The 12,454-nt window shown below is 39.1% G+C and overlaps 1 protein-coding gene and 1 pseudogene across 3 annotated transcripts in view; one reads left to right on the forward strand and one right to left on the reverse strand.

The window, feature by feature from the left end:
• Positions 1-3,271: 3,271 nt before the first annotated feature.
• Positions 3,272-3,461, reverse strand: LOC125086665 (ATP synthase subunit ATP5MJ, mitochondrial-like; annotated as a pseudogene).
• Positions 3,462-7,302: 3,841 nt separating this feature from the next.
• The window catches only part of DHX40 (DEAH-box helicase 40), a 48,636-nt gene continuing 43,484 nt past the window's right edge, over positions 7,303-12,454 (forward strand). For 2 of the 3 annotated variants that reach the window (XM_047708027.1, XM_047708029.1), the window contains exons 1-6: positions 7,346-7,486; positions 7,819-7,954; positions 8,353-8,520; positions 9,520-9,665; positions 11,713-11,832; positions 12,027-12,254. In XM_047708027.1, the coding sequence (XP_047563983.1) occupies positions 7,837-7,954; positions 8,353-8,520; positions 9,520-9,665; positions 11,713-11,832; positions 12,027-12,254 (780 nt within the window). In that variant the 5' untranslated portion in view covers positions 7,346-7,486; positions 7,819-7,836. Of the gene's footprint in view, positions 7,487-7,818; positions 7,955-8,352; positions 8,521-9,519; positions 9,666-11,712; positions 11,833-12,026; positions 12,255-12,454 lie in introns of all 3 variants that reach the window. The other variant, XM_047708028.1, reaches the window with a different exon arrangement.

Here is a 12,454-nt window from a genome sequence, read left to right on the forward strand (position 1 = left end):
TATCAATGTTTGTAGTGACTTTCTGCATGATCACCAAAAACTGGAAACCACATAAATGTCCTTAACTAATGAGTTGATAAACAAATTGTGGAATACTAGTCAGACAAAAAGGATTGAACTATTGATATATATTACAACTTATTCAATTCTAGATGAAACTCAAGGTAATTATGCTGAATGAAAGAAAAAGCCAGACTTAAAAAGAATACATATTATATGAGTCCATTCATATGAAATTTTGGAAGAAGCAAAACAATAGAGACAGAAAACAAGTCAGCGGTTTCCAGGGCCTAGAGGTGAAGAAGGAGGCCGACCCCAAAGGAGCACAAGGATATTTGTCAAAATGATGGAATGTTTTATATCTTTATGATAGCAGTGGTTACAAACCGTATGAACTTGTCAAAATTCATAAAACTCTCAACTATACACTAAAAAAAAAGGATGAGTTTTATCATTTGGAAATTATGCCTCAATAAACCTAACTACTCTCAAAAGATTTATAAACAGGGGCACCTGGGTGGCTCAGTGGGTTAAAGCCTCTGCCTTCTGCTCAGGTCATGATCCCAGGGTCCTGGGATGGAGCCCCACATCGGGCTCTCTGCTCTGCAGGGAGCCTGCTTCCTCCTCTCTCTCTCTCTGCCTGCCTCTCTGCCTACTTGTGATCCTGTCTGTCAAATAAATAAATAAAATCTTAAAAAAAAAAAGATTTATAAACAATGTTGATCACAGATTTTAATGTTAATACTTAAAAGTGTAAGCTCTTTTTAGGGGCACCTCACTGGCTCAGTTGGAGGAGTGTGTGAATTTGATCTCAGGGTCATGAGTTTGAGACCCACTTTGGGTGAGAGATTACTTAAAATAAATAAACTTAAACAAGTATAGTCTCTTTTTTCTTATTTTTTTCAAATGAAAAAGTTGTACCATAACTGAGAAATTAATAAGGAAAATAAAATATTAAAGTATAAAATATCTAAGTATCTAAATTAAAAATCAAGATATCTAAAATATATGGCCTTAAAGTAAGTAATACTAGGGGTGCCTGGCTGGCTCAGTTGGAGGAGCATATGACTCTTGATGTTGGGTTTTGAGTTCAAGCCCCACAATGGTTGTAAAGATTAGTTAAAAAGAGTCTTAAAAGTATCTAAATATATACAGATTTTAATATAATAATATAATGTTAGTAAGTAATGTTAAGATTAGTAATTTTTTATCTTTTTTTCACTTTTTGGTTTTAGAGTTAAATTGTCAATGAAAAATTGTTTTTCAGAGAAATACTGTTTCATTTTTCTTTCAAATAATATTGATTCTAAAGTTTCAAATAAACCCAGCTTGCCACCTTCAGGCAAGTGAAAGATTTACAGAGACTATGACTGGTAATAGAACATTAATTTTGTAGATTTCTCAATAACCCATAATTAACTATATCTTGATCACTCCGTTATTAATGCCTTTGTGAGATTTCCTCTATATGGGATCTTTCCCTGGCATTTACTGGAATATTACCAAATTTCAAATCTCAGTTCAAATGCCACTAACTCCAAGAAGGCTTCCCCTGATTATTCTAGCTAGTTTTTCCTCCTCTAAATATTTTATCTCCTTGAATACATGTAATGTCATTGAAGGTAGGGATCATGTCTTACACATATTTTTATGCTTCTGTATGGCTATTAAAAAGGATACATATAAGAGTTGTGTATTCTGATATTTATTGAATGAATACAAAAATGAATGAATATGAAGTTAGAGTAATCATTGAGCCTTCCTTTGAAAGAGGCATTATTTTACTAATACAATAATGGAATTCTACACTTTTATTTAAGATTATATGCATACGTGTAAAGCATCACTTTTCATTGACAATGGTGTGAAGTGTCTCAATCCTTACTGATTTCTCAATTGAATTATATCACTGATGAATGATTTCATGACTGCGTGGTGAGAGGCTCTGTGATACTAACTCAGATCTTAGTATCTGGACACCAGAAACATGAGATTAAAAAGATAAGGAAGTGTGATGATTTCTCTTATTATTATTATTTTTTAAAATATTTTTCTTATTTATTAGAGAGAGAGAGAGCATGAGATGAGAGAGGTCAGCGAGAGAAGCAGACTCCCTGCCGGGCAGGGATCCCGATGTGGGATTCGATCCCGGGACTCCAGGATCATGACCTGAGCTTAAGGCAGTCGCCCAACAAACTGAGTCACCCCAGGCACCCTCTCTTATTATTTTTTATATAAGATGGACTTAGACCTCTATTTCTTTTTTTTTTTTTAATGTATTCAATTGAGAGAGAGAGAGAAAGAGGAAGTGTGAGTGGGAGAGTGGGGAGGGACAGAGAGAGAGGGACAAGCAGACTCCCTGCTGAATAGGGAGACTGATGCAGGGCTTGATCCCAGGACCTGGAGATCTGATCTGAGCCATAGCAGGCACTTAACGGAGATGCCCCTCCCCACCCGACCCCACCGCCCTTTTTAAAAGATTTTGTTTATTTACAACAGAGAAAGAGAGAGGAGAGAGAGAGTGTGCAGGTATGCACGAGCAGGGGGAGGGGCAGAGGGAGAAGCAGACTCCCAGCTGAGCAGGGGAGAAGTGCGATGATTTCTTTTACCTTGAACTGAAAGGTGGATACTTCTCTAAGTTCTATTATATGTCCATCTATTATTTTCCTCCAAATCTCCAAATTTCTAACATCTTTACAGGCATATTAATAGAATATATAACAGTGGCATTGGGTCTACCAGCACATTCCTCATAGAAAAATTCCCAATTGTTTCTGTCTAGCTCTACCTAGTTTAGGGAGTGAGGTTCTTCACACTTCCTTCCTTCCAGGATGTACAATGTATCAAGACTGTTAAACAACAAACTGGTAACAGGTTTTGGTTGTTTTCTTTCTTTCTTTCTTTCCTTCTTTTTTTTTTTTTTTTTTTTTTTTGTGGTGCCCCTCAATTACATTTATTCATGCCACAAAGGAAACAACGTGGGGTGCCTGGGTGGCTCAGTGGGTTAAGGCCTCTGCCTTTGGCTCATGTCATGACTCAGGGTCCTGGGATCGAGCCCCACTTTGGGTTCTCTGCTTGGTCCAGAGCCTGCTTCCCCCCCACCACCCGGGCCACCTGCCTCTCTACTTACTTGTGATGTCTCTGTCGAATAAATAAATAAAATCTTAAAACAAACAAAGGAAGCAACGTGTCTACAATTGTAAGTCTTCCCATCTAACAGACTTGCTGAGATTTATAGCCAGACTGAGGTTCCATCTGAGGTGTACTCCAAGTAAAGCTGGTTAATGACCTGGAGCAGGTGCAGGACTCAAAGCTTTCAAAACTTTACTTCTCTTATCAGCAATCCTGATTTTACAAATGAGGAAGCCCCTCAACCACATTCCTACCCAAATCTCCTTGTAAACCTGGGTATACTAGGGCCTCATTGGGATGCAAACATTTTTCACAAGGCTTTGAAGCATCTAAACACAGGACCCCTGGCTAATTCCCACATGGCCAACAACTTGGAAAGGTCACTTTGATTTATTTACTTTAAAGATTGATTATTTATTTATTTATTTATTTGAGAGAGAGCATGCGTGTACACATGTGGTGGGGAGGGGCAAAGGGAAAGGGCCAAGCAGACTCTGTACTGAGCAGGGAAACTGAAACAGAGCTACATCTGAGATCTCAGGACCCCAAGGTCATGACCTGAGCCGAAGGTAGATGCTTTACCACTTAACCAACTGAGCCACCCTCACCTGGGTTTATTTTTAAAGGAGGAGGGTTCCACGTTTGAGGATGGTTCATTTTTCTGAATTCCTTCCATAAGAATGTTCAAGCCTTTTTCTCTTGCCCACTTTGAGGGCTCTATTCCTTCTCTTATTCCTCCCTTCTCATTACATTCTTCCTTCTCCCTTCTTTCTTTCTAGATCCAGTCCTCACAGTCTTGAGAGAAAAAAATAATAGTTCTTCATGCACAGGAGGCTCTGGTCTTGGCCCTTAGGTCAGCAGTGTCCTTGGATCTCTGTTTCTGCTCTGGTGAGGGCTGGAGAGGAAGAAAGGCCCTTGGGTTACAAGTAAGATAGAAATAGGGAAGGTAAATACAGAGAATCAATCAGATTCATATTCTGAGATACAAATATGCCACAAATGCTGATTTATAATGCTGCCTTAACCCAAAGTTTTTGCTGTCTCTTCCAACCCTGCATCCTTTCTCAAAATGTGAACTTTTCCTCCTTCATCAGTACCTCTGTGTTTCAACTCTCACAAACACACTTTCTGATTGTGCCTCAATGATTTCATGACCACGTCTCTTTAAAATTATCATACATACACTGTAGCAGTGGCATCTTGTTCTGGCTATTCTTTTCTTTCCCTTTTACTTACCTTGGTTCATTCCAACCAAACATCTCCAAATACATTGCACATATTTTCAATTTGCTCTCTAATTCTCTTCTCACCCACTTGCAATCTGGCTTCTCTCTGCCTTTCTTTACCAAGACAAATATTGGTTTGGTCAAATTCACGAATTAAAAAAAAAAAAATGCATGTACTTTGACATTACCGCTCATTCTCCTTCTGTGACTTCCTGTTATGATTAGCTTTCTACAGATCACCACTTGTCTGGTGTTTGTAACTTTCTGGGTTTTATTGTATTAATATGTTTGATAATTTTTCTTATGCTCCATTAATTTAAGTTGTAACATTGATTCTATAGTCTTTCTTTCCTGAAGATGATTTTAAAATTCTATTCCATTTTTGTAAATCTCCAATATTGAGCCTCCTTCCTGTCTTTTGGAGGATCAGAAACAAATTGCTTGGATTCAAGAACATTTTGAAAGGCTACCTATGAAATAGCAGCAGAGTGCAATTTGTACTTCTCACACTTCCTTAAATATCACTTCTTTCAGGTTTTTCTTGTGACCCAAAAATAACAGGAAATTGATTTAATGTTGCTGCACTACTAAAATTTCTTAGATTCAATGCATTCCCCCCTCCCCTGTTTTTACTGTCTATTTGTTATCTTCTTCGCCATTGTAATTTGTAAACTCACTGGGCAGGAAATAATTGTTGATCTTTTAATCTGGAGTAGCCTGGAGTACATGGCTATTAATGGTAACATGTTTTGAATGTCCTTGGTTTTAAAATCAACAATGTTAAACAACATTTGAGCTTTTCACTTTTACTTTTCCTCATTCTCGGTTTGAGGTTTTTTTCATGGATACTCTCATTAGGTGATTCTTAATCAAGAATGGAGCCATTCTACAATAGGTGACTTGCAAACATTGAAATAAAATATATTAGGCACCAAGATATAGATAACTTAGATAATTCCATCTCCCATTACAGTATAGTGTTGTTCATGTGGCAAATCCTGGTCCTATTGCTTGTTTTGTTGTCTTGAGTGAATTTGTGAGCCTTGATTCTCTCGTGTGAAAATTAAGTGTAATAATAACCTACCTGAGTTTTTGTGAGGAATAAATGAAAAAATTCATATTAGATGTTTGTATATTAAGTGCTCAATAAACATTAACTAATTGGTCTGAAATTATTCTATTCATTTCTTATAAAGCGACCTCAACAGAACTGCCATGTACCAAATAACTTGCTGGGTACTTACCAATACTATGCCTGTACTACAAATATTTTTTGCTTTTTTATTTTTTTGGTTTGTTTTTCTGATTTGTAATATTTCAAATTTCTGACAGAATCCAGAAGGTTGGGAGATTCCTTTAATGGATGAGAAAAATCTGAGATGTACTCCTATTGCCAGGTTTATTCCTGTAGCCCCCAGGTTTTGGAGATAAAGAGCTGTTAGCTGCATTTCATTTGGTATCATTCAAAACCCAACAAACTTGGATTTTAGGAGATGCTAATCAGTCCCACATAAAATCAATTGATACTTTTTTTAAAATTTTAAAGATTTTATTTAATTATTTGTCACAGACAGAGATCACAAGTAGGCAGAGAGGCAGGCAGAGAGAGAGGGGGAAGCAGGCTCCCCGCAGAGCAGAGAGCCCGATGCAGGACTCGATCCCAGGACCCTGAGATCATGACCCGAGCTGAAGGCAGAGGCCCAATTCATTGAGCCACCCAGGCGCACCGATACATTTTTTTTTTTTAAAGATTTCACTCGTTTATTATTTGACAGAAATCACAAGTAGGCAGAGAGACAGGCAGAGAGAGAGGGGGAAGCAGGCTCCCCGCTGAGCAGAGAGCCCAATGCGGGGCTCGATCCCAGGACCCTGAGATGATGACCAGAGCAGAAGGCAGAGGCCCAACCCACTGAGCCACCCAGGCGCCCCTGGTTGGTACATTTTTAATGAGCCCAGAAAAATCTTGGGGAGTCCAATGACATCTTTTAAGCGGGGTTGAATAGGAGCATGCTGGCCTTTAATTAATGGTGAAGGGACAACTTCGAGTTGTCTCCTTTGGCACTAAGTGTTGGTTAATCCTAATAGTAGGGTTGGGTTGAAAAGACCAAGAAACAATCTTCTAGGATTGATTTTGTTACAATTGACACTATATACAAAATTAGAAGGTTCTACAATAAGATCTGTCCCCTCAAAGTACCTTTTCTGAAAACGCCGCCCCACCTCTGACTGTTGCATATTTAACTTTTCTGCTGTAGTGGTTTCCAAAAAATCCATATCCATCAAGTGAGCTGGTTTCCTCTGAAGATCAATAATTCACTCACCGTCCAGAAAGTTCAACAGGTATTGATGGCCCATTCAGAGTCACATTGCAGGGCTGAGTGTACCGTGGTTTTCTAAAGTTCCTGCTCTAGCTGGGGCAAAGGGGAATAAAATAAAATAACTTGAAATGCAGGGCCCTATGGAGGAAATGAAGAGCTGTGGGACGTAAGCTTTGGGCACTACATAACTAGAAGTTCAGCTCTGCAACTCAGTAGTTCTGAAATGAACAGGTCATTTCAGAAGGAGCAAGGTGAGAATGTTTTGTGGAACGATGCACTCCAGGAAGGTTCCAGCTCCTGGCGAAGGGTCACATCACGTTAGGTGTGTGAGGGCAGAACGGGGTTACGGTGACCAGAGTTTAGTCGAGGAGGGTGACCTTCCTCTTCTGCGCACAAGGTAAGTAGGGAGGGATCCTTCTGGACCTTGGGCATGGCGTCAACGCCCTAGGTGCAGCGCATACCTGCGAAGGTAGGAAACCCTCGGGGCTGGGCCCTTGGCTGGTGGCCTTGCCGAGCCACGCCGGTGGTGAAAGCTTTCCGGCGGCCGCGCGCCACGTCACCTAACAGCTCCCCCTCCCCTTGTTCCAAGTCGCACGCGCGGAAGTAAACACCTAGACGTCATCAGGGCGCGTCTTCGCCTTTCCCCTCCCATCTCCCCTGATCGGTGGACGTGCTCACCTCTGCTCCGGGCCAGGTCTATGTCCCGGTTTCCCGCCGTCGCGGGCAGGGCGCCAAGGCGGCAGGAGGAGGGTGAGCGGTCAATAGACCTTCAGGAAGAGCGGCCTCCGGCTGTTTCCATCGCTGATAGAGGTGCGGTCCGCGGGACGCTGCGGAGGCCCGCGGGAGTTTCGGCATGGGGGTTTTGGGGGGATAAAAGTCCGCCTTTGGCGGGCAGAGAAAAGTGAAGAGGAGACCGCAGCGTTCTCCTCGCCCTCCAAGCCGGAGGAGAACTTTGCGTCCAATGAGCACTTTGGTCTAGAGGGGGGCGGTCCCAGATCCAAGTTGGGTGAAGACCTTGCTGGGGGACAAAAAGTGAACCCCAACGCCTAGACGCGTTCTTCTCTTAAGGAGGCTCATAAAGCCTTTGTTCTCTACCCATCCATCCCTCCCCCCGACCCCCCCGCCACTCGTCGGGCCGCCAGCCTGCCTTTGGGTACGGTATGAAGGGAGCCAGTTTCCAGGAGCCAGTTTCCATGGTTACCCACCACTTGGCCTTCTGGGATATCAGTCACTCTGAACAGGGACCTAACTTGAACCATGAATCAGAAGCAAACACAGGTGGCTTTTTTTTTTTTTTTTTTTTTTTTTTTTTTTTTTTAAATTCAGCTGAGAGTCTCCTGCTGTGTTCTAGTTTTTGGTCTATAGTTTAATAAAATTGGGTTTTGTGCTTCTCTACAGGTATGCTTGCATATACATTGCCTTGTGCTAGGCTTACTTCGTCAAGTACTCTGAATCGCATCAGCAAATGCTCATGTTGTTAGATTTTACCAAAAAGTTGTTCTGGGCTTGTGAACCCTCACATACAAATTGGACATAGATGATATATCTGAGAAGTAATGGACTGATCTCTTCCAGTCCTAAAATTCTATTGTCTTTTTCTGTTCAGTTCTGGGAAATTGAGTCAGAGATAGCTTGACAGTCCTTTTAATTGCAAAATTGTTTCTCTCTTATTACAGAAGAGAAAGGATGCACATCACAGGAAGGAGGAACTACTCCAACTTTTCCTATTCAAAAACAAAGAAAAAAGCTTATTCAAGCTGTGCGGGACAATTCGTTCCTTATTGTTACTGGAAATACAGGAAGTGGTAAAACAACTCAACTCCCAAAATATCTATATGAAGCAGGTAATTTTATTCTGGGATAATATTGGGAGTATTTAAGAATAAATCCTCTTAAAAGCTAATAGGACTAATGTATTGCACAGATACCCACCATTTGTTCTACAGTCCCAATTCTTCTCTTGGTATAGCCCTTCTACATCTTCCCTGCTTTTTTATGGTCTTATTTCATGTTCGGGAATTAACTCAGATAACAATTTTTCCATTTTTAATTACCATAATCTTAATTATAGGTAGATATTGATTCTTTGCTATAGAATGAGGTTGACTTGCAGTAGACTGTTAACCATTGGGTATTGAAATAATTTACAGAAATATGGTGATACCTCTTGCTGACATTAGTATTTCTTGGTTCTTTTTCCAAGTATTATCAGGTAAATATTTATTCCCTGACTCCATAACCCAAGTCAGCTAACAAATTATCCCTAAAGTGTCTTTTCCTTCTATATGGTAAACTTTCTATCATAAGGGTGGTATAGAGCAAAATTATATTGGATGTTATTCATTTAAAAAATAAAAATTTCTTAGCGGATACTCAGTCTCATGCATCAGATCTAATGTGCCATTTATTAAGACATACCACTATTTTACGTACTATTGATAAAGGAAAGAAATACCATCAACTGTAAGACACATCTTACAGAGACTAAAGTGGTAAAAAATGGATCTGTGAAAGGTGGTATATTTAAACTGGGGGGAAAAGTAAATCCTTAGGAAGTCTATGAAATTTTATGGATTTCTAGGAATTAAACATTTTGGATTACTCTTTCAAATAACTCTTTAGACTGAAACTGGGAAAACCTAATAAAAACATATATATTTTGAGTGGAAAATATGTATTCTTGTTTTTTATTACCACTTAGATTTCCATGGTCATGTTGTTAATTTGGAGAGGTTTTTTTTGCAAACACTTGAAACAGTTTGTGTTGATTGGTCTGAAAGAATTTAGCTCCAATTGGAAGCAATTGTTAATAATTTTGTGTTTTTTTTCTCTGGTTTTGGTAGGGTTTTCACAACATGGTATGATTGGTGTGACTCAACCACGAAAAGTAGCTGCTATATCAGTTGCTCAGAGGGTTGCTGAAGAAATGAAATGCACTTTGGGATCCAAAGTAGGGTACCAAGTTCGTTTCGATGATTGCAGCTCTAAGGTATAAAAGTTTTATTGCTGTTCAAGTCCTGTAAACTTATAGAAAGATTGGAGAAAGTTATGAAAGATTTTAACTTCAAATTTGCATTTATATTTTAAAGAAACAAAGCCCCAGATTAGGATTAATTTTTGTTGTTCATTGTTAAATGATTTAGCTTGGAAGTGTTTAATAGTTTTACTATTTTCTCCCTTCTCAACTAGTTTATAAGTGACAGTTATTAAGGATTCTCTTGTGTTTTTTAGCTGTAAGACTCCTGGACCTGCAACTTAGATTTATAATATTTAAAACAATCTTTAATTGTACTAAAATACATATAACGTAAAATTTACCATTTCAACCATTTTTAGGTGTTACATTTCATTGGCATGAAATACAGTTACAATGTGTATCCATCAACACTGTATTTTCAGAATGTTGTATCATCTCAAACAGAAACTATATCTGCTAAACATTAACTCCCCCATTCCCTCCTCCCTCCAGCCTGCAGTAACTTCTGTTCTACTTTCTGACTTTACAAATTTGCCTTTTCGGTGCTCCTGGGTGACTCAGTCGTTAAGTGTCTGCCTTTTGCTCAGGTCCTGGGATAGAGCCCCACATTGGGCTCCCTGCTGGGTAGGAAGCCTGCTTCTCCCTCTCCCACTCCCCCTGCTTGTGTTCCCTCTCTCGCTCTCTCTCTGTCAAATAAATAAATAAAATCTTTAAAAAAAAATCAACCAAACAAATTTGCCTTTCCTAAGTACCTCAAATAAGTTGAATCGTACAGTATTTGGTCCTTTGTGTCTGGATTGGTTCATTTAGCATAATGTTTTCAAGGTTCATCCATATTATATATTTGTATTCTTTTTTTTTTTTTTTTAAGATTTTATTTACCCATTTGACAGAGAGATAGATCACAAGTAGGCAGAGAGGCAGTCAGAGAGAGAGGAGGAAGCAGGCTCCCCGCCGAGCAGAGAGCCTGATGCGGGCCTTGATCCCAGGACTCTGGGACCATGACCCGAGCCGAAGGCAGAGGCTTTAACCCACTGAGCCACCCAGGCGCCCTATATATTTGTATTCTTGAAGTCAGTTGAAAATAGACAACTCAGCAAAGTCAGTAAGCAAATATTTATTGAGTATCTTCTATATTCAGGGCACCAAAAAATTTAAAATTGTTTTCTTTTTAATAGTTAATGGTTATAATTTATATTCCTTCAGGATTTTTTAATCCTATACCAAATACAGAACAATTCCTAATTAAATACTGTCCCTAATAGGAATGGCCATCAATTATAGCACATAGTTACTCCCCAAAATACTATGTTTGCATTCCCAGTGGTTACTGCTGGGGAGTTTTTCTTTTTTCTTCCTTTGTTTTCTGTGTGTACTGTTGTTAACTTTTAGCTTTTGGACCTTATTCTCACCTTGTTTTAATGTGAGGCAATAGACACAATTTTTTTAAGATTTTATTTATTTGTCAGGGGAAGAGAGAGCTCACAAACAGGGGGAACAGCAGGCAGAGGGAGAAGCAGGCTCCTTACTGAGCAAGGAGCCCCATGTGGGCCTTGATCCCACGACCTTGCAGACGTTTAGCCAACTAAACCACCCAGGCATCCCTGACAGACACAACTTTTAAAACAAGCAAATAGGGAAGAAGAGAGTGATAGGAAATTGTGCACCTATTTCCTCTGCCTTTTCTTCTGAGTCCTCTAAAACAGTGGCTGAGACAGGGAGATGGATCCCATTTCATTGTTTCTCACAACTTGATCATGGGAATCCACCACATTATCTTACCACTTTCTCCAGACTACTTTATATCTCATTGTCCCGTTCTATTGCTTTATCCTGGAACATCCACCTTAGTTCCTTATCTCTGTCCCTGTATAGATCACAAGTTTTATAATTTATCATCCTTGTTATTAGACTAATTTATGTACTTTTTTATTTAGTCAGATTAGGTGAATCACTTAATGTCTGCACATTTTGGGGGGAATTAAGTCTGCGAAGCAGGGGTGAATTTCTGTAACACTGTATATATATAAGTTGATTCACTCTGCTGTTTGAACATTAGGAAACCGCAATCAAATATATGACTGATGGATGTTTACTGAAACATATTCTGGGAGATCCAAATCTTACCAAGTTCAGTGTCATCATTTTAGATGAAGCCCATGAGAGAACTCTAACTACAGTGAGTATTTTAATATGCTGGTTGTTACTAGTTTACTTATTTGGGGTAGCTTTTACCCTGTAGAGAATTTCCTGGTCTTACTTACATTTTAATCTATTGACATAAGAATTCTTTAGTTAGGAAAGCAAAATATTTAAAATAAATTGGTTGGTAGGTATACTTGTCACTTATTAGAAATTTACTTTTTTTTTCAGGACATCTTGTTTGGTTTATTGAAGAAGTTATTTCAGGAGAAGTCTCCTAATAGAAAGGAACATTTGAAGGTTGTGGTGATGTCAGCAACCATGGAATTAGCCAAGCTCTCTGCATTCTTTGGAAATTGTCCAATATTTGATATACCTGGAAGGCTTTATCCAGTCAGAGAAAAATTCTGCAATTTGATTGGCCCACAAGACAGAGAAAATACTGCATATATTCAAGCGGTATTACTTGGCATCCTTTTTATGTCTTTTTATATTTATGGTTCCAGTTGATTGAGTAGTTTAGTAATTCATTTGTTCCCTTTTATTTTAATGGCAGCCCTTATAGGTCATATAACTTTTGAGAACCAAATTTAATTTTTCTGTGGAATAAAGGGAGTGGGGCGACTGTATCTCCATCAACATATTATGCTTGTGTTTCT

The sequence above is a fragment of the Lutra lutra genome, chromosome 16, assembly GCF_902655055.1.
Source record: "Lutra lutra chromosome 16, mLutLut1.2, whole genome shotgun sequence".
In the NCBI taxonomy this organism is placed as follows: Eukaryota; Metazoa; Chordata; class Mammalia; order Carnivora; family Mustelidae; genus Lutra; species Lutra lutra.